Source organism: Vanrija pseudolonga, chromosome 2 (assembly GCF_020906515.1).
Source record: "Vanrija pseudolonga chromosome 2, complete sequence".
NCBI classification, from domain to species: Eukaryota; Fungi; Basidiomycota; class Tremellomycetes; order Trichosporonales; family Trichosporonaceae; genus Vanrija; species Vanrija pseudolonga.
The window spans coordinates 2252225-2274796 of record NC_085850.1 but is presented as its reverse complement, the minus strand read 5'-3'; the positions used below and the strand labels follow the sequence as shown (position 1 = coordinate 2274796).

The 22572-nt window shown below is 61.6% G+C and overlaps 10 protein-coding genes across 10 annotated transcripts; 5 read left to right on the top strand and 5 right to left on the bottom strand.

Annotated features, from left to right (window-relative positions):
- Nucleotides 1-171: 171 nt before the first annotated feature.
- Nucleotides 172-2321, bottom strand: CPS1_0 (Carboxypeptidase S). The gene is made up of 8 exons (XM_062769142.1): nt 2091-2321; nt 1984-2049; nt 1827-1927; nt 1700-1784; nt 1469-1662; nt 956-1433; nt 565-919; nt 172-511 (listed from the first exon to the last, which is right to left on the bottom strand). The coding sequence occupies exons 1-8, from the start codon at nt 2298-2300 to the stop codon at nt 333-335; spliced, it is 1668 nt and encodes a 555-aa protein (XP_062625126.1). The 5' UTR covers nt 2301-2321; the 3' UTR covers nt 172-332.
- A 797-nt stretch (nt 2322-3118) lies between these two features.
- Nucleotides 3119-4763, bottom strand: BGL1B_0 (Beta-glucosidase 1B; the record flags this gene model as incomplete). The annotated part of the gene is made up of 5 exons (XM_062769141.1): nt 3119-3257; nt 3303-3822; nt 3866-4133; nt 4178-4422; nt 4457-4763. 5 exons carry the CDS (start codon nt 4761-4763, stop codon nt 3119-3121), a joined length of 1479 nt encoding a protein of 492 aa, XP_062625125.1.
- Nucleotides 4764-6131: 1368 nt separating this feature from the next.
- Nucleotides 6132-8008, top strand: LAC12_3 (Lactose permease; the record flags this gene model as incomplete). The annotated part of the gene is made up of 6 exons (XM_062769140.1): nt 6132-6248; nt 6292-6353; nt 6393-6453; nt 6502-6876; nt 6925-7629; nt 7673-8008. The coding sequence occupies 6 exons, from the start codon at nt 6132-6134 to the stop codon at nt 8006-8008; spliced, it is 1656 nt and encodes a 551-aa protein (XP_062625124.1).
- A 441-nt stretch (nt 8009-8449) lies between these two features.
- Nucleotides 8450-9013, bottom strand: LOC62_02G002627 (uncharacterized protein; the record flags this gene model as incomplete). Its single annotated transcript, XM_062769139.1, has 1 exon — nt 8450-9013. One exon carries the CDS (start codon nt 9011-9013, stop codon nt 8450-8452), a length of 564 nt encoding a protein of 187 aa, XP_062625123.1.
- A 4486-nt stretch (nt 9014-13499) lies between these two features.
- On the top strand, nt 13500-13883 carry LOC62_02G002626 (uncharacterized protein; the record flags this gene model as incomplete). Its single annotated transcript, XM_062769138.1, has 1 exon — nt 13500-13883. The coding sequence occupies one exon, from the start codon at nt 13500-13502 to the stop codon at nt 13881-13883; it is 384 nt and encodes a 127-aa protein (XP_062625122.1).
- A 655-nt stretch (nt 13884-14538) lies between these two features.
- Nucleotides 14539-16293, top strand: JEN1_0 (Carboxylic acid transporter; the record flags this gene model as incomplete). The annotated part of the gene is made up of 5 exons (XM_062769137.1): nt 14539-14831; nt 14865-15161; nt 15199-15648; nt 15684-15836; nt 15885-16293. 5 exons carry the CDS (start codon nt 14539-14541, stop codon nt 16291-16293), a joined length of 1602 nt encoding a protein of 533 aa, XP_062625121.1.
- Nucleotides 16294-16755: 462 nt separating this feature from the next.
- On the bottom strand, nt 16756-16996 carry LOC62_02G002624 (uncharacterized protein; the record flags this gene model as incomplete). The annotated part of the gene is made up of 2 exons (XM_062769136.1): nt 16756-16880; nt 16921-16996. The coding sequence occupies 2 exons, from the start codon at nt 16994-16996 to the stop codon at nt 16756-16758; spliced, it is 201 nt and encodes a 66-aa protein (XP_062625120.1).
- A 598-nt stretch (nt 16997-17594) lies between these two features.
- LOC62_02G002623 (uncharacterized protein) lies at nt 17595-17858 on the bottom strand (the record flags this gene model as incomplete). Its single annotated transcript, XM_062769135.1, has 2 exons — nt 17595-17728; nt 17780-17858. 2 exons carry the CDS (start codon nt 17856-17858, stop codon nt 17595-17597), a joined length of 213 nt encoding a protein of 70 aa, XP_062625119.1.
- A 1182-nt stretch (nt 17859-19040) lies between these two features.
- Nucleotides 19041-19980, top strand: LOC62_02G002622 (uncharacterized protein; the record flags this gene model as incomplete). Its single annotated transcript, XM_062769134.1, has 2 exons — nt 19041-19907; nt 19963-19980. The coding sequence occupies 2 exons, from the start codon at nt 19041-19043 to the stop codon at nt 19978-19980; spliced, it is 885 nt and encodes a 294-aa protein (XP_062625118.1).
- A 270-nt stretch (nt 19981-20250) lies between these two features.
- FAO2_0 (Long-chain-alcohol oxidase FAO2) lies at nt 20251-22509 on the top strand (the record flags this gene model as incomplete). Its single annotated transcript, XM_062769133.1, has 3 exons — nt 20251-20570; nt 20610-21144; nt 21181-22509. 3 exons carry the CDS (start codon nt 20251-20253, stop codon nt 22507-22509), a joined length of 2184 nt encoding a protein of 727 aa, XP_062625117.1.
- Nucleotides 22510-22572: the final 63 nt, after the last annotated feature.

The following is a 22572-nucleotide window of genomic DNA, read 5'->3' as shown; positions in this document are numbered from 1 at the left end:
CTTGTGTTATGTATATTCTGCACAACCGGAGTCGACCGATGTTCGTTATGCACTGTGTGTCCCCCCCAGACGACCGGTAGAACACTGCCTCGAGCTGACTGCTGGAAACACGGTTCTGCAACCCAGAAATGCATGATGAGCTGCTGGTTTTGCCAGCGATATTCATGAAAGGACAGGTTGAGTGGCCACTTTTGCAACATAGGCCGGTGTCGAACTGCATGTCCCCGTTACCACAGCTGTCGGTGACACTGTGTCCGTTATTCTTGGCGTTGAAAGGTGATAAAATGCTCAATGTGCGAACTTCATTGGATAGGCTCCTGGTAGCCCTGTTGTTACGAGTCCTTTCGGTCGGTCGCCCACCCTACGCTGTTTCTCATGAGTTTGTAGAAGAATCGGATGGTGGACAGATGCGCGTCGATGTGAATCCGCTCGTTGACCGTGTGGAAGCCAATGAGGTGCTCGAAGTAAGCTGGTGTAAAGCGGTAGATGTGCTTCGAGGAGCCATGGTACCCTGGGGTGGGGAGTGAGTTCATCTCGCGTCGTGCTAGCGCAGTAATCACTCACAGACCGTGTCCGTCAAGGCGGTCATGGCAGACGGTACAACGACCGACTTGGGGAACAAGTGTCGCAGCGTCCCCGCGACGAGCTCGAACGCCGGGCCATCGTGGGGCGTAGTTGGGGCGGGCTCGGAGACGGGGCCGACAGTCTTGAGCCTGATGACATTCTGCTGCACGTCAGGGTGCGTGCCGAACGCATCCAGAGTCAGGTTGTGAGCACGGGCGACAGGCGTGATGGCGGCAACAAGGCGGTCGAGCACGACTTGAGTCGTCTCAAAGAAGACTGTCCGGTAGTTGGTGAGGCTGGTGACGGTTTCTGGAAGGGCGTTCTCCTTGATACCGCCGTTGACCACTGTGATGGCCTGGCACGTCAGCCAAGGCCGTCTGGACGCGCTCACCTGGGTAGTCCGGAGGAATACTGCCATATCGGGGTCCTTTGCAAGCTCCTGCCCCAGGGCAGGCCAACAATCAGGACAGTTTAGGCGCTTGGCCATCCCCTCGTCCATGTCGCCGTACTTGGCCGCACACTCAAGGTAGGCGAAGAACGGGTTGGACTCATCCAGACGCACAGGCCCAGGGGACGCCTCCATGGCTGCGAACAGCTGGCCCGTGATACCAATAGCGGTATGAGTGGGCGGCTTGGAGCTATGCCCACCAGGCATGGCGACGCTCATCTGGACGGTGAGGTAGCCCTTCTCGGTCAGGCCGACGCGGGCAAACTCGCGGCCGAAGTCGTTGGACACGCCAGTGAACCCCTCGTCGATGATGAGGCTGACTCCTTGGGGACCATACCGCTCCAGGACGACGGCCGCGAGTGCCTTGCCTCCACGTTCACCTTCGACCTCTTCGTCGAACCCGAACGAGAACAGGGCAGTTCTGCCGTCAGCGGGGTTGCTTCCGCGCGCGCTTACCGCTCAGGTTGGAAGCCCTCAGCCAGAAGCTTCTCAGCCGCAGCCAGGATGCCGATCAGCGTCGACTTCATGTCGGTCGTGCCGCGGCCCCAGATCCAGCCGTCGGCATCCAGGTGTGCAGAGTAGGGTGGGTGCTCCCACTGGCTCTCGGTGGCCGGGTTCACGGGCACCACGTCCTGGTGGGCCATGAGGACCTGCAGAGTGAGTTTTGAATCGATGAGCATTACCCACGATAGGCTTTAGTTCCGGGCTGCTTCCTTGCCAGGTGTAGAGAAGCCCATGGACATTCACATGCTCCAGTTGGAGCTTGGCATGGCTGGCGACAGAGTCAGCAGCTGTGCGGTGCCCGTCGACTTACACTGCTGGGAAGGTTGCTCGCAGGTACGCCTCGAACACATAGAACTGATCGAACTGCGGGTCCGACGCGTCGGTCGGCATGGACTCGAATGTCTCCGTGCGCTGTAACAAGCATAAGCGCCTGACTGGCCACAGAGATGAGGGTGAGCAGCACTCACGATGCGCACGGCTCCCGCTAGACGCTCGTACGCCTGGCTTCTATCATCATCGCTGTCCGCTGGGTTCTGTAGAACGTATCAGTAAACACACGATCCTCACCACCCACCCAGTCGAGGCCCCTACTCAGCGGTTCAGGCTGCTTGGGACACCAGTCGCCCTTGGACTCGGAGGTAGACAATTTTGCGTGACGGCACTCGGTGTGGTCGTGCGAGGTTGAAGGAGCGTCTCCCATGCTTGCGTTACGATGGATGAATAAGCCGACAAGCAAGGCGGCGAGGGATAGCCAGAGCCCCAGCCATGGTCCTTTTTGAGCCATGGCGGGGTGGTTGCCGACAGAATGGTCAGAGTAGCAATGCCAAGATGGGATGGAGTGGGGTCGAGTTGATGTGGGGACCCGGCGGCTCGGGCGCTTGTGGTGGGTCGTGGTGGAGGTCCTTAAGCGCCGAAAGCCGCAACAACACTTGTCAACAGCAGCAACTCCTCTCAACCCAAACATAAGTTCTGCTCTCTTGCATGGAATCAGAAGTACATGGAATGCCTTGCATCGGAGACACCGCGACAAGTGAGTCCTGCTTCGACTGCATCGCCGAATCCCACTTCTCCCGGTGGGTAGTTGACACGGGCTCCCTCCTCCGCGGGGCGAAATTGTCGTTGTTGGGCGATATCCACAGGAGACCAAGAATGAAAGAACCATGACTTGTCACTGTGCTACATATGCAAAAGAGCTGCTCCGCTTGTATGGAGCTGCTACCAGTGTACCGCTGGACCGGGCCAACTCACACCGCAGATCTTAGGCTGTCCCTTAAACGCTCCACTCGAAGACGGATAGGCAGTTTGTAGAAACGCGATCGTGCAAATATCAGTTGGTGAGGCCAGTGTCTGACTCGATCCGAGGGCACTTGGATAACGGGTTACACCCCGAAAGAGCAAATAGCACCGCAGACGCGCCCTAAACCGTTGTGCTAAACGGCGGCACCTGTGCTTTAGTGACGGCGGCGGTGGGCAATGGAGGGGATGTGAGACAAAGTCAGGCGCGTGAGCTCCTTCCGCTCCGCGTCGAGTCACGTGCGGCAGTGAATACATTGGATGTCTGCTTGCTTGTCTATGCTACGATCTGCGTCGTCCGACTACCACCTACTGCTTGATGAGGTGGTCCATCACGCGGCGGAGCATCCACACCGTGTCCTTGGGGTAACGGGTACGCTTGGGGCTCTCAAAGTCGACGGCGGTGAGACCGAAGCGGGGAACCATGCCGGTCGTCCACTCGCAGTTGCTGGAGGGTCAGTACTAGCTCTTACCACCTCCCCACTCCACTCACTCTAGCAGCGACCAGCACATGTATCCGCCAATGTCGATACCGTCGTCGCGCACCGCCTGCGCCACCTCGCGGATGTAGTTGGCGTAGTAGGTCTGCTGCTGGCGGTTCGCGTCGCCATGGCACGCCTCCTCGCGCGTCATCTTGAACTCCTGGTCGGCGGCGAAGCCGTTCTCAGTGATGTACAGCCTCAGGCCGGAACGGCGGAGGTATCGCGCGTGGATGTGGCGCAGGAGCTCGCGGAATCCCCAGGGAACGTCGTACGGGTGCCCGTACTGGCCGCGGTTGCCGATCACCTTGCCGTTCTTGTCCTCCTTGACGCGCTCCTGCAGGCCCTCGGCGCGCTGGAGAACGGTCGCCTCCTCCGGCTTCAGCCACTTGCCCGTCGCGTACGCGGTCGAGTAGTGGTTCAGGCCGAAGAAGTCGGAGCCCGCCTCGTTGATCACCCTCCACTCCTCGGGGGTGAAGTACATGTGGTCGGCGCCGAAGCGGTCAATCAGGGTCTGGGGGATGAAGCCGAGGTCTGGAGGTGTCAGCGGGGATGCAGGCAGGGTAGGGCGACGTACAGATGGGGTCGGCGTACTGGCCCAACATGAAGTCGTTGGACGCCTGGGCGGCCGCGCGTGCCTCGTGTGAATCGTCGATGGGCGTGACCCAGTCGATGTTGAGCACGATACCAATCTGGCCGCCCTGGGTGGGCGCGAACTGCTTGTGGTAGAGGTTGACAGCGTGGGCGTGGCACAGGATCGCCGAGCGGGTGTACTTGGCCTGCAGGGCGTCGGTCCACACGTCGCGCTTGAAGAACTGGGCGTTGTAGCCCGTGTACACGAGGGGCTGGGGTATGAGCTACTTTCATCGCGACCATCAGCAGCCCTCACCTCGTTGTACGTGATCCAATTCTTGACGCGGTCGCCGAAGCGCTCAAAGAGAAGGTTGGCGTACGACGTAAAGTCGCGCACGATCTGCTCCGTGTCCGCAAAGCCCTCGTACCTGTGGTCGAGCTCGGCCGGCGTGTCCCAGTGGAAGATGGTGATCCAGGGCGTGATTCCCTCCGCAAGCAAACCGTTGATCAGGTTGTTGTAGTACTCGATTCCCTTCTCGTTGACCTCGTCGTCGGCGCCGCCTGCCGTCAGAGCCCCGCTGAAGCAATCACTCACCCTTGGGCTTGACGCGGCTCCAAGAAATGCTGAAGCGGTAGCTGTTCATCCCGTACGACTTGATGAGCGCAATGTCCTCCTTCCACAGGTGGTACGAGTCGCACGCGATCATGCCGTTGCCGGTCGCGTCCCACTCGGGCTTGTTCATGAGCTCGTCCCAGATGCCGACGCCCTTGCCGTCCTCGTTCCACGCGCCTTCGATCTGGTACGCGGCCGTGGCGGCGGCATACCAGAAGTCCTTGGGGAGGACGCCGCGGAGCGACTCGTCCTGCGTGATGAGGGTCTCGGGCTTGTTGTCAATGGTCATGGTGGGCTTGGTGTGGTTGTGGTTACGCTGTTAGCTCGTCGACTGCGCTGCTTATGAAGGGGTATGGTGGGCAGGCCGTCGAAGAGCCAAGACTCCATCAGTGCTCCTGGAGAACAAGACTAACGCCGTGTGCTTGTCCCGGATCGTGTCGGCGCCGTGTCCGCGCCACCGGCATCTCAGTGTCCCGGATCCAAGCCGTGGGTTGCCGTCTTTGAGTCAGCAGCCGAAGCCCCGGAGGTCGGCGATGAGATACGGCGTGAGTACGGCCTCAACACGGCGATTACAGCGCACATGACCCCATCCCCGATCCGGGGATATGAGGCGTTGAGCACGCGCGACCAAGTTAGCACACCCGAAGGCGGTGGTATGTGAGACTGCCGCCGGATGGCCTCACAGCGTGCCACGCCGTGCTGCTGGCGGGAGTCCACCTCACCGGCGGCTGTGGGGAGGTACCGGCGGCATGTCGCTTGCCGCCGGCGGCGTTGCGAGTCGAAGACAATGCCGTGTGGATGGCATGGAGGCGAGTGTGACGAAGTCAAGCGGCCGATTGGGCTGTTGTGTCCTGCGAGGCTTCGGCTAAACGGTTCCACTTGCCACCAAGCTCTCGGCGCCGTCGACACTTCCATCTGAAGCACATGGCCTCGAAGAAGCCGTAGAACACCAACCATGTCGGCTACCTACGACCTAGTGTGCGCGCTCGCGGCTTCACTACTCATCACTACACATATCCACCACGAACGTTTCAAGCGTCAAACTCACCCCGTTTCACATGACCAAGTGCCTCCACACGGCGCACCGAGCCCCGACGGCGTTGACACCGCGCCCGTGGGGCCTCGGAGCATCGCACATTGACCGGACTTCTCAGTGCCTGCGGCACGCGACATGGGCGATGTCCTAACGCCGTACGTATATCGAGAGGCAGCGCCGACTCTGCTCTGACACATCAAGGCTGGCGGGCCTCCGCGAGGACCCCACGCAGATCTGTCGGTCCGAAGGCCGGTTCGGACCCAGCCAGGGCCGGTGGGGCTGGCCCCGCTTACCCCCACCAGCCTGCCAAGTCTCTTCATCGCCTCTCGCTGCCCCCCTTCGACCTCTTGCCCGCTGCAAGCGATCAGATACGGCGTTCCAGTAACAACACGGCGTTTGGACAGATCTCGGGCCCGATGCTGGACCACACGGCAATCTCCTGGGGCTCGGCGGGGCAGCTCAGCCGGTCGATAAAGATGTCTACATATACGAGCTGGGCAGGCATCGGCAACAACTCACATCGCAACCCGCGAAGGCACCGAAACACTGAGCGCCCACCCCCCACCCGCACTCGCATTCTATACCCCGCGTCCCAGGCGCTACAGCACTCTAATCGACAAAATGGGCGTCCCCGGCGGCGCTACCTCCGCGGGCGTGTCCACGCAACTCATGACCGTCATTGGCGGCCGCGACACGCGCTGGTACAAGGGCAGCTTGCTCAAGCTCAACCTCCTCATCGTGAGTTGTGCCCATGCTCGTGCCACACGTGCTGACGGCGCAGTTTATCGTCCTCATCGCTTCCATGACGAACGGTTACGACGGCTCCATGATGAACGGCCTTCAGTGGGTCCAGTGGTAGGAGCAAGTACTGACTCTGCGCAGAGCCCTCGACAACTGGAAGGAGTACTTCCACCACCCTGAAGAGAAGCCCACCCTGTTCGGCGTGAGTGCCATGTGCCGCGTTCGCACAGCATGAGCTCACAGCGCAAAGGTGTTTAACGCGATTCAAAACATCGGCAACATTCTTGGCCTCCCGTTCGCGCCCTACGTCTCGGACCTCTTGGGCCGTCGTAACGCCCTCATCCTCGCGTGCACCATCATGATCGTCGCTACGATCATTCAGACGGCTGCCAAGAACGTCGGCATGTTCATCGCTGCCCGTGGCCTCATCGGTTTTGGACTCAGCTTTGCCAACATTGCCGCCCCCGTGCTCATCACCGAGCTGGCGTTCCCGACGCAGCGTGGGCCAATTACATCGCTCTACAACTCGTGCTGGTTCCTTGGAGCAATCGTCGCCGCGTGGACGACGTACGGTACCTTTAGGATTCAGAACACTTGGAGCTGGCGCATCCCGTCGCTTCTCCAGGTATGTGTGGCCGAAGCTTACACAAGATAGCTGCTGACACGACCCCAGGGCCTGCCCGCCGTCGTTCAGCTCGGCCTCATCTGGCTCATCCCCGAGTCTCCGCGCTGGCTGGTCGCCCACGGGCACGACGACAAGGCGATCGCCTTCTTGACCAAGTACCACTGTAACGGTGACGCGAACGACCCGCTCATCCAGTTCGAGTACAACGAGATCAAGGAGACGATCCGCATGGACAATGAGGCCAAGAACTCGACGTCGTGGAAGTCGCTCTTCACTGAGAAGGCCAACCTCCGTCGTATGCGAATCATCATTGCCATCGCCTTCTTCTCGCAGTGGGTGGGCAACGGCCTCATCAGCTACTACCTCACGCTCCTGCTCAAGGGCGTTGGCATCACCTCTGAGGGTGACCAGACGCTCATCAATGGTATCCTGCAGATCTGGAACTACGCGTGGGCGATCGGGGGTGCGCTCGTCGTCGACAGGGTCGGCCGCCGCTTCCTCTTCCTTGCCTCCATGACCGGAATGCTTGTCTCGTTTGTTGCCTGGACAATCTGCTCAGCCACGTACGCCAAGAGCTCGGTGTTCGACCCCGCGTGCATTGCCGAGAACAAGGGCAAGAGCAACAACTGTGTCGCGATCAAGGCCAACAAGGGTGCGGGTTACGCTGTCATCGTCTTCATCTTCACCTTCTTCGCGTCATACAGCATTGCCTTGACCCCGCTTCTCATCTCGTACACGGTCGAGATTCTCCCGGTAAGTGGCTCAGCATTCGTCATCGCAGCCGCTGACTCCGCAGTACCGCATCCGCTCCAAGGGTCTCATGGTCCTGTCGCTCACGATCTCGGCGGCGCTTGTCTTCAACCAGTATGTCAACCCTATCGCCCTCGATGCCCTCGGCTGGAAGTACTACATTGTCTTCTGCTGCTTCCTTGGATTCGCCTGGGTCTACTGCTACCTCTTTGTCATCGAGACGCGCGGCCCCAATGGACCCCTGCCCCTTGAGGAGGTCTCGTCCGTATTCGAAGGCCCGGGCTACTACGGCTTCCAGAAGCGCCCGCACCAGAACAATATCGACGATGAGAACCCCGACCTCGATGTCAAGGACGTCAAGGAGCACGTCGAGCACAAATGAGAGGGAGGGTAGGGCAGGAGGATGCTCAGGGTTAGGGAGTTTGTACTGTGAAGTAGGTTGCTGTAGGGTAGGAAGCAGAAGGAATCGTATGCACGCAGTGGAAGCAACCAAACAACAATCTTGGCCACCGTCGAAGGCCTCTTCACCACCACCACTGATGGTGCCCCATGCCATTGCAACTGCAGCGGCGCCGAAGCGCAAATAGTATAGAAAAAAAAAGGTAAAAAGGTGCATATCCTGTGCGCGGCAATTGTCCAACAAGTTCAGACTGTGGTTACTCCAACACTACACGCCTGGTCCCATCCCTCGACGCAGAACCGAATGCGACGTCGCCAAGCCGGGGGGTAAACGAGTAGCCGGCTAGGCTAAATCACAAACAGGACTTTGTGTCGAGACGGGTCCGAGGCGTTCCGTGTCACTATACTAGGGGGTGAAGGCGGCTTACTTGTTGCCAGCCTCGAACTCCTTGACGAGCTTGTCAAGGGTCGACTTGGCCTTCTTGGCGTTCTGCTGGAGGTTCGAAAGCTCCGGGAGGAACTTCTGGTCGTAAGCAGCCCAAGCGGCAGCCTTCTCGTCACGGCGGACGACGACCGACGACGACTGGATGCCGGCGATGACCGAGTTGATGACGTTGACGGCACCGGCCTCGTCGGCAACGGCCTTCTTGAGGGCCGGGACGTCGACCTTGGCGTCGTCACGCTTCTGGGTCTTCTTCTGGGCGGCGGCGGCCTCCTTGGAGAGCTTGTCGAGGGTCGACTGGGCCTTCTTAGGGGTGGCCTGGAGGTCCTTGAGCTGGGGAAGGAACTGGGCGTCGTAGACGGCCCAGCCCTCGTTGGCACGCTTGGGGTCCGCGGCCGTCTCCTCAAGGTGCTTGACGATGGTGCCGACAATGTCGGCAGCACCCTGAGGCGTCTTGATGGCGGCGTTGAGGGCGGCCGTGTCGACGTTGGCGCCGTAGGCAGAGGCCGCCAGGACCGAGAAGAGAGCGACAATGGTAAGACGCATGGTGGGGTAGCGAGTGACTTGGATTAAGTAGGGGAGTAGGTAGGGAGGGTCGTGGAGTTGACAGTTGTTCGCCACGAACTGCCGACAATTGCCTTGCACTGAAGAAAGAAAAGAAAGAAAGACCCGAACTGCAGAACAGCAACGAGGGGAGGGGCCAGTCTTATATATGCATGGCGGCGGCCTTCTTTGGTGGGGCTGGTGCATTCACCCAAAGTGGTCACGCTGGCTGCTTGGCAAGGTCAAGATCATTCGCGCCACCGCGTGCACCCTGGAGAGCACAAACAGTGATCAGCCCAACCCGAAAGCAGGCATGCGTCCCGCATCATGCTTTCCTGCAACGATCCTAGCAGAGTTCTTTCGGTTGAGCTTGACGTAATGCCCGCCTTTTCCGCACTGATCCATCACTAGGTTCATAATGCTTAACCGGGCGTGTTATCAGTCGCATCTCATCCTCGTTCTAGCGATCCTGGGGCGAGGTTGAAACCAGCCTCAACCCCAAGTGTGCATGGTGCCGTGCCTATACCGCGCATTGTAATGTCCGCCCGCTAGACGACAAGGAACTGGCCAGCATGAAACGAGTCCACTCGTCAGGGTTTGTCGCGTGCAGCCCAATGAATGGATCACTGTGTCTACCAGAGGTGGTGCGGATGGCTGGATCAAACGGCCCGTTCCGGCTCACCGGATGGGCAGAAGGATTGTCAGTCAGACGCGTGCCTGTTCCACAAGCCAGCAGCCTGCACCCGGCTTTGCAACCAGCAAGCCAGCAGCACTCTTCCATCCCATATGCATGCCGGTATCTCGCCCCCGTGGCATGCACCTTCATGCACCCGACATCTCACCCAGGGTGCAGGGTGCATAGACGAGCACTACATGCACGGTTATCCCTTGCCCCATCTGGCGTCGGTGACGAGAGGCAGAGTGGCCGAGCAAACCTGTCCGATGGCGATATGACCTCCGACCTATGCGACGAGGGGCTGGTGGACAGTCTCAGGATAAGACAATCGTTTCCATTTGTAACGATTGATACGCGCCAGCGTTGCGGGAGGACGCGGGCGTCGTCCACAGCCGGTCATCACCCTATCGCGTGCTGTCGCTGTTGGCTGTTGGGCGGCACCCGCTGTTGCTGCTGGTGCTGGCTGTCGGGTCATCCGGCCGTAAAGGCCAGGTCGCCGCAAAGCCAACAGACGTTCATGAGCTCATGAGAAACCCGCCACCACAAACAAGGCCAAGCAAGGCATGCCATGCCACATGTCGCATGCCTCGTATGCGGACTGGGGACGATCGTGCCCATTCCTCAATGGTCCACGTTGCAGCGGTGCGTCATACATAGACGAGCTGGCTGTCTTGGCTCAATCTTGCCTGCCTCGTCGTCGGCATGTCGGACCTGACTCGTTCGCTTGGCTTGTGCTGTTGCGTGTCAGTCGGGTCGTCGTCATGCTGTACCGGCCACGCTCAACGATGAGACAGCCTCTCGCCACCTCTACTTCATCTAGGTTGAGCAATGAGTCAACGTTGAACTTACTCGTGCAGGCTGAAACTCGGGGAAGGGTATATGCGGGGCCTCGGTGTGTCCAGGGTGAGGCCGGTCGGTGGAGTGGTGATGATTCGTCACTCAGAAGCTCACAAGTTGGGGGGAAGAAGTCATCTCGACCCTCGCATCTCCCAATCCCCCACCTCCTTCGTCTGCAACTGCATCTATTACAGTACTCGATCGTTGTCAACTACGCGTCCAGTAACGACATATGGCTTCCGTCTCATTGGTGCCCTTGTGGTCGCTGAGTGGAGTTAGCGCCAAACGCGGCCCCTCGGTGCTACTGCTGACTCCGTCTCCAGCGCCGAGCGTCGGCGCACCCGTCCTTTCCCGCATCCTCCGTCGGATATCTGACACGCTCACGATCGTAGTCTCGTGGGGGACCTACAGCGGCCACAGCAGCCCGCGTACTCGTCTACGTTACTTCAATGCATTTTTCGGCGCCAGCGCTCGACGACAAGGGTGTCGTGGTTTTCTTGGGACGATGGTGTGGTTGGTTGGTCTCGGGTCCGCGTCGGCCCCGCTCTGGCACCACCACTTGCTTCGCCTAAGTACGTGCACCGCGTCGTCGTGAGCCCCCCCCCCCCCCCCCCCCACCCACCTACACCAGAGTGCTGGACGCGCATCAGATCCTGTGGAGCAAACCGAGACCAGGACATGGGCCGAGACATGCGTCTCCGCCTAGTCGCCAGCGTGCTTGCGTGAGCTCGCCGCTCACTCCACCTTCTTGGTCCCCGACTGCCCGCGGGGCCGCGTCCGCACAGCCGCAGTCCGGCCCTAAACCAGGGTACTGGAAAGCCAGATTGGAACGTCGGCGTCGTCAGTGCTCGCCTTAAAGCCCGCCCGCCCGCTTCGGCCTAAGCAAACGGGGTGTCCCGAGCCGAAATATAATTGATTCAAAAGCGGCACATGTCAACCTAAAGATTCCAGCGGGGTTCCTGTCGCGACCACGACGACGACGAGTGCACACTCCGTCGGCCTGAGCAAAGGAATGCAAGCAGGTTTACGGCGCAGCCGAGACCAAGAGGCACTTGCGGGTCGAGCCGTGCGATACCGATGTCTGTGGTTCCCAGGCCAGAGTGGAGCCAGGGCGGCGCTAGCAGGAACAGCCTCCGGCGCCGACTTGACGGCAGATAACGAGGTGGGAGACTCTGGATCCGATGGATGGCTCCACGGCTATCCGAATGTCACTGGATTTTTTTTCTTTACCTCGTAACTCGTGTCTGTAACTGATCGGGTTGAATTCTGCACCCAGGAAGAGCAAGAGGGTGAGCGCTTAGCGGAAGACGAGCGGAGTACTGCTGCTTGCTGCTGTTGAGTTAGTTGTATTGGAACGATTGTGAGAACGCGGAGAGATTGGGTCCGTGGTTGGTGTGATTATTGCCACGCCGAGGGCGAGTGGGCTTGTAGCTTCCACACTGCCTCGTTTGGTTTTCGACTTGCCAGTGTGACATGTCTGCCTGTCTGCTTGAGTGCATGTGTGTGGGTAAGCCCAACAAGCTGGGAGGCACATTTCCATGCTTACTGGTCGTTGACCCACAAGCTCGGACGGCCTTTGCCATGACTACCTCCACCCAACAAACCGGAGGCGCGCGCGCCCTTGACTACCTTGTCGTCATCGTGACTACCGTTTACACAACGACTGGTCGCCACACACACACACGCTCAGAAGCCCACGAGTGATCAGCCTGCATCGCCAAGCTTCCATCCTTCTATCGCGACACACGAAGGTGTTCAGAAATGCCCGATACTCACATAGAGGCACTGATGACAAGGACGACCGCGGCCTGCCCTCGGCATGCGGCATCTTCCCGGTTACTCAGCCTGGCGATTAGGCCGACGTGGGTAACCACTACATATGCCGGTTGGTCTGCCCACGGTGGCTCTCATGGCTCTCATCAGCCAAACACAACCAACCTCCCAAAGGGATACTCACCATGCTCACGGGCCATTCACGCCAGACATGAGTGAGGTGACACGGCACACCAGACACGAGTAACGAGATAGATGCCCACTGGCCACGAACGACGAGGCATCCATCCCACGAACTAGACACGAGGCATTCATCCCACAAATGTGACACGGGCCACGAGGCATCCATCCCACAAACGAGGGCCGATCCCACCGACAGAGACACGAGGTTCTGGAATCCCAGACACGAGGTTCTGGAGAATGAACGAGGCCATGTTCTCGAAACCCAGGTCCCAATGCTTTCGAACCCCAGACCTCAAAGTTCTCAGAAAACAGACACAAGGTTCGCGGAACAGACACCAAGGTGCTCGAAAGGGAGGCATCAGACACGACGCTACAGGGATGCGCTGTGTGAGAGCTTAACGCAACTGGTCCTCAAGGTGCCAGGTATCAGCCACCCGAGCGAGAGGAACGCGTCCGTTGGCGGCTACGATGAGCGCGACTCCGTGGGCAAACGTTCCAACGGTGCCGAGAACGGTCGGTTCGCGGCCCGCCGCCGTCGACCCCAATGCCGGCCCCCATGTTGGTCGAACCCCGTTCGCAGGCGTTCGCCTGCCTCGAGGAACGCCATCGTCGACGTCTAGAACAATCTCATCCTCCCAAGACCAGTATCCCAAGCCCATCGTCCCATCTTCTCCTCTCCGTACAGGCATGCCGTGCCGTGCCATGGTGTTCGTTGTTGTTGTCGACGATGGGCGGACAGTCAGCGTTCAGATAAAGTTTGGCAGAGTGTCAACGTGAGTGCGGCGCACCGCCGTTTTGTCTTGGCGTTGTCGCGTCTGCGCCGAGTCGGCGACGGAGGGCAGGCTGGCGGAGTGACGGGGATGGTCTTCGTCGATGGGCGGCGGTGACGGCGCTCGGCGACGGGGTATAAAACGCGGCGACATGGGCGTCAGAGTTGGTAGAGTAAGCAACGAAGCAAGCAAGTACACGAAGCGAAGCGACAAAACAAGCTCTACCAAGTCCAAAGCAAGCCAAAACACCATGCACGCCGCCCTTCTCGCCCTCCTCGCGATCCCTTTCGTCGCCGCCGCCCCCGTTGACGTCGGGGCGCGTGACGCCGATGCGCAGGGGCAGAACATTAACGGCTGGGGCATCAACCCTCCGTACTGGAAGAAGGACGCCGATGCTCAAGGACAGAACATCAATGGGTGGGGGATCAACCCTCCTTACTGGAAGAAGGACGCCAACGCCGACGCCGACGCCGACGCCGACGCCGAGCCTCAGAACCACAACGGCTGGGGTACCAACCCGCCGTACTGGAAGAAGGACGCCGACCCCGAGGCGCAAGGACAGAACATCAACGGGTGGGGCATTAACCCGCCCTACTGGAAGAAGGAGGCGGAGGCCGACCGTCTCCACGTGTGAGGCGAGGACTGGCCTCGCCTCAGATGGAAGAAGAGTAAACGGGCGGTAGGCGGTAGGCGGCTCAGTACTTAGTGAAGAAAGGCGGCTATGGACAATGTTACTATCGTGATAAGCTAGCCGGCGGGTGCGTGGAGGCTATGTATCATCCCGATATGGCCGGCGGGCAGGTTGGTGTGTTTGTGTGGTTTCGGTGACTGGCTACTCAACCACTCCAGCTAGCCAACCATCACTCAGGGAAGGGCCTGTGGCACTTGGCAGTCAACGCATAGCCGACGCATAGGTTTATCTCCTCTACCTAGCCGCTCTCGCAGTCTCACGGCGCACCGGGTATGTTACCGGGGCGGCTAGATACGCCGAGCCGCCCGGTGAGCCGCCTGGCGAGCCCGAGCCGCGCTCGGTCGGCGACTGGCGGTGATTGTGGCCCCGTGGAGAGTGCGCCGCCGAGCGACTTCGGCCCGGGAATGGGCCGCCGTCCACTCCGCGGAAAACGATTGTCGGGACATCTATACGGTGTGGGGGACCGGTGTCTGACCAAGACAACCAACTGCCTAGCTACCCGACGCTAATAGACAGTACTGATAACGTGGGGATGTCAGTCGAGCTGGATATAAGACCCAGCGAGGACCGAGACGCAGACACAACCAGCAACAACGCGATGGCAGCCCAACCCCGCGCATCCATCGAGAAGACGGCCGACGCAACCCTGGCTGAGGTGACCCCGCCTCCAGCGCCGACGACCTTCAAAGCCAACCTCGCGGCGCAAATCGAGACATGGCACGCGAACCGCGGCGACCGGTCCGTCATCAGCTCGATGATCCCCCGCCCGAACCCGAACGACAAGGTCGAGGGCGAGGTGGTTTCGAAGAATCCCATCAAGCTGTTTGCCCGCTTGACCCCGATGGGGGCCGCGCAGTACTTTTGCGGGTGGTTCTGCTGGATGTGTGATGGGTGGGTCGTGGCTTGGGAGTAAGCTCACGCCAGCCTCGACTACTTTGCCGTCTCGGTGACCATGTCTGCCTTGGCCAAGCAGTTCGGCAAATCGACCGCCGACATCTCCTTCTCGCTGACCCTTACCCTCCTGTTCCGCTCCCTCGGCGCCTTCATCTTCGGTATCCTCGCGGACCGGTACGGCCGCCGCTGGACGCTGGTGGTCAACATGCTCCTCATTGCCGCGTTCGAGCTGGGCTCGGGCTTCGTCAACACGTACAAGGAGTTTCTCGGCGTGCGCGCGTGCTTTGGTATCGTGATGGGCGGGGTGTGGGGCCAGGCATCGGGGCAGTAAGTGGTGTCGCTCGACCCGGCTCACGCGACCCAGGGCATTTGAGAACATCCCCTTCGAGCTGCGCGGGTTCCTCGCGGTGCCGTTGCAGGCAGGCTACACGGTCGGATACATCCTCGCGGCGGTCTTCAACCTCACAGTGGTCCAGTACAGCCCGTACGGCTGGCGCACAGTCTACTTCATCGGAGCGGGTTTCTCGCTCGCCGCGGCCATCTTGCGTGCCGTGCTCCCCGATTCGCCGCAGTACATCGAGTCGCGGCGCGAGGCCAAGGCCAACGGCGTGAGCGGGCGCGAGGCGATGCGCAGCTTCTTCCGCGAGATCTGGGGAATGCTCAAGACCAACTGGCTCAGGTGTATCTGGGCCCTCGTGTTCATGAGCGCCATGAACTTCCTCTCGCACGGCTCGCAGGACCTCCTCCCGACCTTCCTTATCAAGTCGAAGGGCCTGACGAACAAGCAGTCGAGCCGCGCGACCATCATTGCAAAGTGAGTGGGGATGAGAAGCTCAAGCTCACGCGCAGCACTATCGGCCTCGTGATCGGCCCCGTGTTCGGATACATCTCGCAGTACCTCGGCCGCCGTCTGACCATGCTTGTCGGCATCGTGTGGATCGGGGCGTGGATCCCGTTGTGGATCCTGCCCAACAACTTTGGCGGGTTAGCCGTTGGTGCTGGGTAAGTGAGCTCGACTCTCACTTCCTCTCCGTTGGGCTCACACCCCAGAATGGTGCAGTCCGGTGTCATCGGCCTGTGGGGCATCACCGGCCTGCTCCTCGCCGAGATCGCCCCGCCCGCCTTCCGCGCGCTGTTCACCGGCCTCCTGTACCAGCTGGGTAACATGGTGTCGTCTGCGTCGGCGCAAATCGAAGCGAGCGCCGGCGACAAGATCCGGATCACTGTCCATGGCGTCGACTCGCCCGACTACGGCACCGTGCAAGCCATCTTCCTTGGCGCCGTGTGCGGTGGCCTGATGCTCACGATCCTGTTTGGGCCAGACGCCGACGGCAGTCGCTTCGAGAATGCCAAGGTCGCCATCCAGGAGAACGCAGGCACCGCGCGCACGGTCGACATGGTGCGTGAGGCGCACGAGGAGCGGCGCGCGAGCGAGCACGACGTCAAGGCCAAGGTGTAGACGAGTGGAGAGAGGGACGAGGTTGTAACTGGCGGAAAGGACAAGATGGCTGCGGGTTCGTAAGTGGTGAAACAAGCACTGCTCGAGGTTGTCGCGAGAGGTCGAGGCGAAGAGTAAAGGCAGTAGTTAGCTTTGTCAATGCACGCGTGTGGTGGATGGACGCGCCAAGCCAGACGCCGTGCTCGGCGGATATCGCACGCGAAGGAGGGCGATACGCGACGCCGGCGACTGCAGCAGCTGGCCCGCCACTCGCGGCTGGCCTGGCTCGCTCGTCTTCCTCCTCCTCGGTAGCAAGCACAAGGCACCACGCCACCGCCACCACCACCGGCGGCTGCTGCGTGCCAACAGATCCAGATCCATCGAATCGCTAGACTACCAAAAGGGCGAAGAAACATTGAAGGCGGCTGGCCGGTGGTCGTGTATGTGTCGTGCAGTCGGCCGTCCTCCCGGAGGCGCGCGCGCCTAGATGCCACAGCTGATGCCGCAGCAGGTGCACCTGAAGCAGTTGTTCGTGTTGCACCAGAAGCCGCCGCGCAGGCGGAGCACGTCGGTCGCCTGCTCGGAATCTGGCGGCGCGGCGCGCGGGTCTGGCGCGTCAGTCTGGCGGCGGGAGGCAGAGGGACTCACTCATGGCGGGCTTGGCCGTGGGCTCGGCGACGACGGCAGGAGCGGCGGCGGCGTTGTTGAGTTGCTCGGCGGGCATGGTGGATGATGGTGGTGAGCTTGGCCTTTACTGGATGCTGCGCTTTTAGTTATATACTCGCGGATCGCGTTGTCAGTGGGCACGCGGCAGCACATTGAAGATCTGGCCTGGCCTGGTGAGCGCGCGGCGCGTTGTTTGGCTCCAGGCCAGAGAGCAGAGGCAAGTAGAAAAGCGGCCAGGACGAAACAGGCAAGGGGCCACCGCCTCCCGAGGGTGCCAAGCATTATTGAGGCGGCGGTGGGTCGTATTTAAGGAATGGGTCGCGGGCCACTTTCTGCGTCATGCTGTGGGGAGCACTGCTTTGATCGACGGCGCGTTTGCTTTATGCATCGTGGTGATTGACACGCAGGCAGGCACACACAGCATGAGGCAGGGGCGCGAGATGGCGATTGATTGCTTGTGGCGTGGAACGTCCAGCGCGTTGCATTGATCGACAGAGCGTCAGCCAAGCCCGGTGGCGAGTGAGGTGGTAGGTCAGTCGTGCGCCGGCCCAGCACGCCGAGAGAGACACAATCGATCCGACATCCAAAGAAAGACAAAGTACCAAAACGAACGAGACAGAGCGCGCGACCGTCGTGTATGGGTCGCTCTTGCGCACTCAGACGCCACAGCTCACGCCGCACAGCTCGCACTGGAAGCACGCGTTGTTGTTGCACCAGAAGCCGCCGCGGAGGCGAAGCGGCGCGTGCAAGTGGTTGGCCTGGGTCGAGTCGGGCGGGGCCGCGCGGGGGTCTGGACGCGCGGGGTCAGCGGCGCGTAACGACGCGCTCGGTGGGGACTCACTCATCGCGGGCTTGGCGGCCGGCTCGGTGGCCACTGCGGGGGTGGAGGCGGCGCGTTCAGTCTGCTGCTGGGCGGGCATATCGGTTGTTGTTGGTGTTGTTGCTGGGGACGATCATCGTCCACCCTAGCATTGCCTGGGCCTTTATGTGTTCTGGCTCTGAGCGATGTCGAGAGCGGGAGGTAGCAGCACGATGTACACCAGCGCCAGGTCAACACCGCCGCCAATGCCAAGGCATGGCGGCCTGGATCTGCCCAGATCTCGCGCGATCACCCCCGCCGCGCCACTATTGAAACGCGGTGGGCGTACAGTCACCGCTAGCACGCAACGGGAAGGAGGGGCCATGCCGCGGACCGACCCAGCGAGCATGGCTGCTGCATGAAGAAGCGGTGTCAGTCGGCGCCGACAGTGAGGCTGGGCAGGCTAAATCGGGCCAGGCTGGGCGATAGTGAGCTGCGCTGGGCTGGGCATGATCGACATGTCAGTCGTGGTGACATGCCTGAGGACAACCAACTGGTCTGGCACGTCTGGCACAAGTGGGCTGGCTCTAAGATGTGCGAGTTGTGGCCTCGTCTTTCTGCACCCTCGCCACTCGCTCCTCACCTCGCCTCGGGCATGCAGCCGGAAGACCCGGCCGCGCTGCGCTCGGCTCTGCCTCGTCTATCTATGCAACACAGAGTATCAGACAAGTCGATACGGCGCGTCGGCGGGCACCGAACCGCTGCTGGTCAGCCTTCGGAGCGATACGGAGCCGTAGAGCAGGGTGGTACAGCCTGCGGTAGACCCGTGCGTGCGGGGTAGACGTCATGACCGCGGCATGTAGCGGCTCTTGAGCTCTTAGGCCTGGGGTAGCGAGCATAACGAGAGGGTCAAAGGTAATACACGTGCATCAGTCAAGGCCATGTTAGTGCAAGACCAGTCAAGAAACCAAATAGAAAACCAAATGCCATGGTGGCAAACCAAATCCCTCACCCTGCGGCACTCCGACAGTTCCCGTTATCACGCTTGTCGCTCTCCTCATCCATCCGAGTCGAGTGTTAGTTGCGGCAGTTGGCACAACAATGACAACATGGTTCACAGGCGGCCAAGGGACTCACTCAGTGACTAACGAGGCGCTCGCTTGGCAACGTCGCCGTCCCTTTTACTTGATAAAAAAACCTGCGAGGCAAAGTTGAGCACTTCCCCGCACAGCCATGATCCCGTCATAGACGGCCTTAGAAGCTACCACCTACCACCACTCACCGTCACACACACAACACGCCAATGACCTCACTGTCCTCGTCGACGGGGTGCCCGTACCGCCGCGGCATTTCCCACCTTGACACCTTCCTCTTCACGCTGCAGGTACCCGACCTGCGCCTGCCCCGCCTTCCCCGTCTCCCACGCCTCCCACTTTCCGCGCCTTGCGCCGTGGCCGCCCTCGGCACGCTGCTGGCCGCGACATACACGTACAGCGAGGTCCAGCGCCTCGAGCACGAGTATCCCTTGCGGCGCGCCAAGGCGTACCACCAGACGAGCGTCGCCGAGCTGCCGCTCCTCGACCTGCCCCTCCCGCCGGGCGCGACGCTGGACCACGACAACGCGAGCTTCGTGTACGCGCGCGTGCCGGTGCTCAGCACGTCCGTGGTCGCCAGACGGCCGATGGACGCGCTCCTCAAGGCGTTCATGGACCACTGGACGCTCAAGATCGAGGGCTTCCGCGCCCGCCACGCGATGTACTTTGCCATGGCGCCTAGCGGCGGCGAGACGACCCAAGGCGCCGGCGGCAAGACGGCGCCGATGCTCGGCGACGCGCTCCTCGGCGCCGCGATAAGGAGACAGCCCCACTCGGCAATGGTGTACTACCATCTTCCTGAGTGGTGTGTGCGCCTCTCGCGGCTGTTTGGGCGCGAGCCGAGCTTTGTCGGCGCCGCAGAGGAGCTCGCGGCCGTCATGCTGCCTTCGGGTGCGATTGAGATCTCGCTCGGGTGTACGCTGGCGATGCGTGACGGCGTCGAGGAGGGAAGCTGGGGGAAACGACTGCAGCAGCTCTACATGCGCTACTTGGTCGACCGGACGCGCGCGCGTCTCGAGGAGCGGGGCACGCAGCGGCTCTACTCGAGCCGCGACGAGTATGCGTGTCGAGTGCATGTGAGTGGCGTGGGGCAGGGGCGTGGGATGCGCATGTTTGCTGACGACGGCGCAGTACGAAGGAAACGAGTAACGAGAGGGCGTCGGAAGCATCAAATCGTTGTAATATAGTTGTACCCACCATGCCAAAGTGACATCGACACTGTCATCGTCGTCACATCGAGCTCGGCGGCAGCACAGCGCCCGCAACGGGGCGTGGTGAGGGCGTGGGTGCGATACTTCTGACACTTCTGACGTCGACGACGACAACCGAGGCGATGCGAGGTGCTCATGGCAACCCCTCTGACAGCAGCGTATATCAAGACGGCCGCGCGCATCACATCCCCTCACCCAACCCATCACCATGGACGCTAAACTCGCCGCAGCACTCGGCACCGCTGCCGCTGCCGCCGTCGGAGGCACGGCCTTCGCGCTCACCCGCCCCAAGCCCGACACGTCCCTTACGCAGGAGGACATCGCGACCCTGCTCACCGTGTTCGACACTGTCCTCGCGCCCGTCGACCCCAAGACCCTCACCGCGCCAGCCGCGACGTCCACCGAGGCCGTGGAGGCCTTTGCGGTCGAGAAGCCGTCCGACCTCCCCGTCGCCGAGCTGACTGGCGCGCTCGCTGCGCTGCCGGCCCACCAAGTCGTCGATCTCAAGAAGGGCCTCGCGAGCCTCCGGTGAGCTGAGCAACCCCTGGCACGCCAGCTGACGAGCAGTGCTGGCGGCCCCACCGCGCTGCTCATGAACGGCACCACGACGCCGTTCGTCTCCCTCCCGCTCGAGCAGCGCCAGGCCGTCTTCAACTCGTGGGAGCGAGCCCGCAGCCCCGCCCTGCGCCGCCTGCACACCTCCCTCGCGCGCCTCGCGATCGCGCAGTACCTCGGCCACTCGCGCACCGCCGCCCACGCAATGGGGTACAAGCCCACGCCGACCCCGCCGGGCCAGGTCTACCCGTACACCTTTGCCTCGGGCGAGCAGCTGCGCGAAGCCACGCCTGACGTCATCGTCGTCGGCTCGGGCGCGGGCGGCGGCGTCGTCGCCAAGGAGCTGGCTGAGGCCGGCTTGTCGGTGCTCGTCATTGAGCACGGCGAGCACTTTGCGCCCAACGGCCATGTGCTCACCGACGCGCAGGCGCGCGCACTCATGTTCGAGGGCGCGGGCATCGTCACCTCGGCTGGTGGCGAGCTCGTCATCCTCGCGGGTAAGGTGTTTGGCGGCGGCACCACCGTCAACCTGTCGGCGTCGATCGAGGTGGGTGTGAGCAATGCTTCCCTCGCTAACTTCTAGCCTCCCCGCATCGTCCGCGAGGACTGGGCGCGCACCTCGCACGTCGACCACTTCACGTCGGACGCATTCCAGGCCGACCTCGACGCCGTGTCGACCTACATGGGCGTCTCGCTTCCCGCAGCGCACAACTACGCCAACACGCTCGTGCTCACGGGCGCCAAGAAGCTGGGCTACACTGCCGCCCACGTGCCGCAGAACAACGGCTTCGGGGAGCATGCGTGCGGACACGACTGCGCCAACGGGTGCCGCTCGGGCGGCAAGAAGGGCGGCGTGTGGAGCTGGCTCGCGGGCGCGGCTGGTGCCGGGGCGACCTTTGCCACTGGCTACAAGGTCACCAAGGTGCTCATGGAGAACGGGCGCGCTACCGGCGTGGCGGTCACTGCTCCCCTCAATGGCGAGATGACGATCAAGGCGCCCCGCATCGTCCTCGCCGCGGGCGCGATCCACACCCCCGCCCTCCTTCTCCGCTCAGGAATCCGCAACTCGCACATTGGCTCCATGTACGCCCACCCCACAAACTATGTCGTCGGTGTCTTCCCCGAGGCGACGTACCCTACCGACGGCACCGTCCTGACGTGCGTGATCAACGAGTTCGCCGTGCTCAACGGCACGGGACACGGCGTGCGCATCGAGGTCGGGCTCATGCAGCCGAGCTTTGTGCTCCCCCTCCTGCCAGCAAAGGACATCAAGGCACGCGCGCTGCAGCACGCGCATACGGTGGGCCTGTTCGTCATCGTGCGCGACTCTGTCCCGGGCAAGGTGGTCCTCGGCACCGACGGCCCAGTCGTCAAGTGGTCCCCCAACGCGCACGACAAGGCATACTACCTCAAGGGGGCGCTCGCCGCTGGCGAGATCCTCAAGACGATGGGCGCGACCGAGGTGCACGTCTGTGGTGCGGGGTTCTGGCGCGCCGGCGACGACTGGGACGCGTGGAAGCACACCCTCAAGGCGCCGGAGACGTACGGCTCCGCGCACCAGATGGGCAGCGTGCGTATCGGTGCCACGCCCAAGCTTGGTGCCGCGGCGCCCACAGGCGCAGTGTACAGTGCGGATGGGCTGTGGGTCGCCGACGCGAGCCTGTTCCCCTCGGCGGCGGGTGTCAACCCCATGCTGGGCATTATGGCGCTCGCGCGTAATGTCGCGCGCGACGTCGCCCGTGATGCCGCGGAGGTCAAGGCGAAGGAGGTGGAGCAGAGTAACAACAACAACAACAACGACAAGGTGGAGAAGGAGGAGCAGGAGCCCGCGGCCAAGGGCGCCGAGGAGCGCGACGGTGAGGGTACGAGCCAGGCGACGAGCTATGTCGATGTGCGCGGCGAGACGCAGTGAGCGAGCTACCATATCATACGCAGAGGCCATGCAGTGGACAGACAGAATGAATGCACCATCATG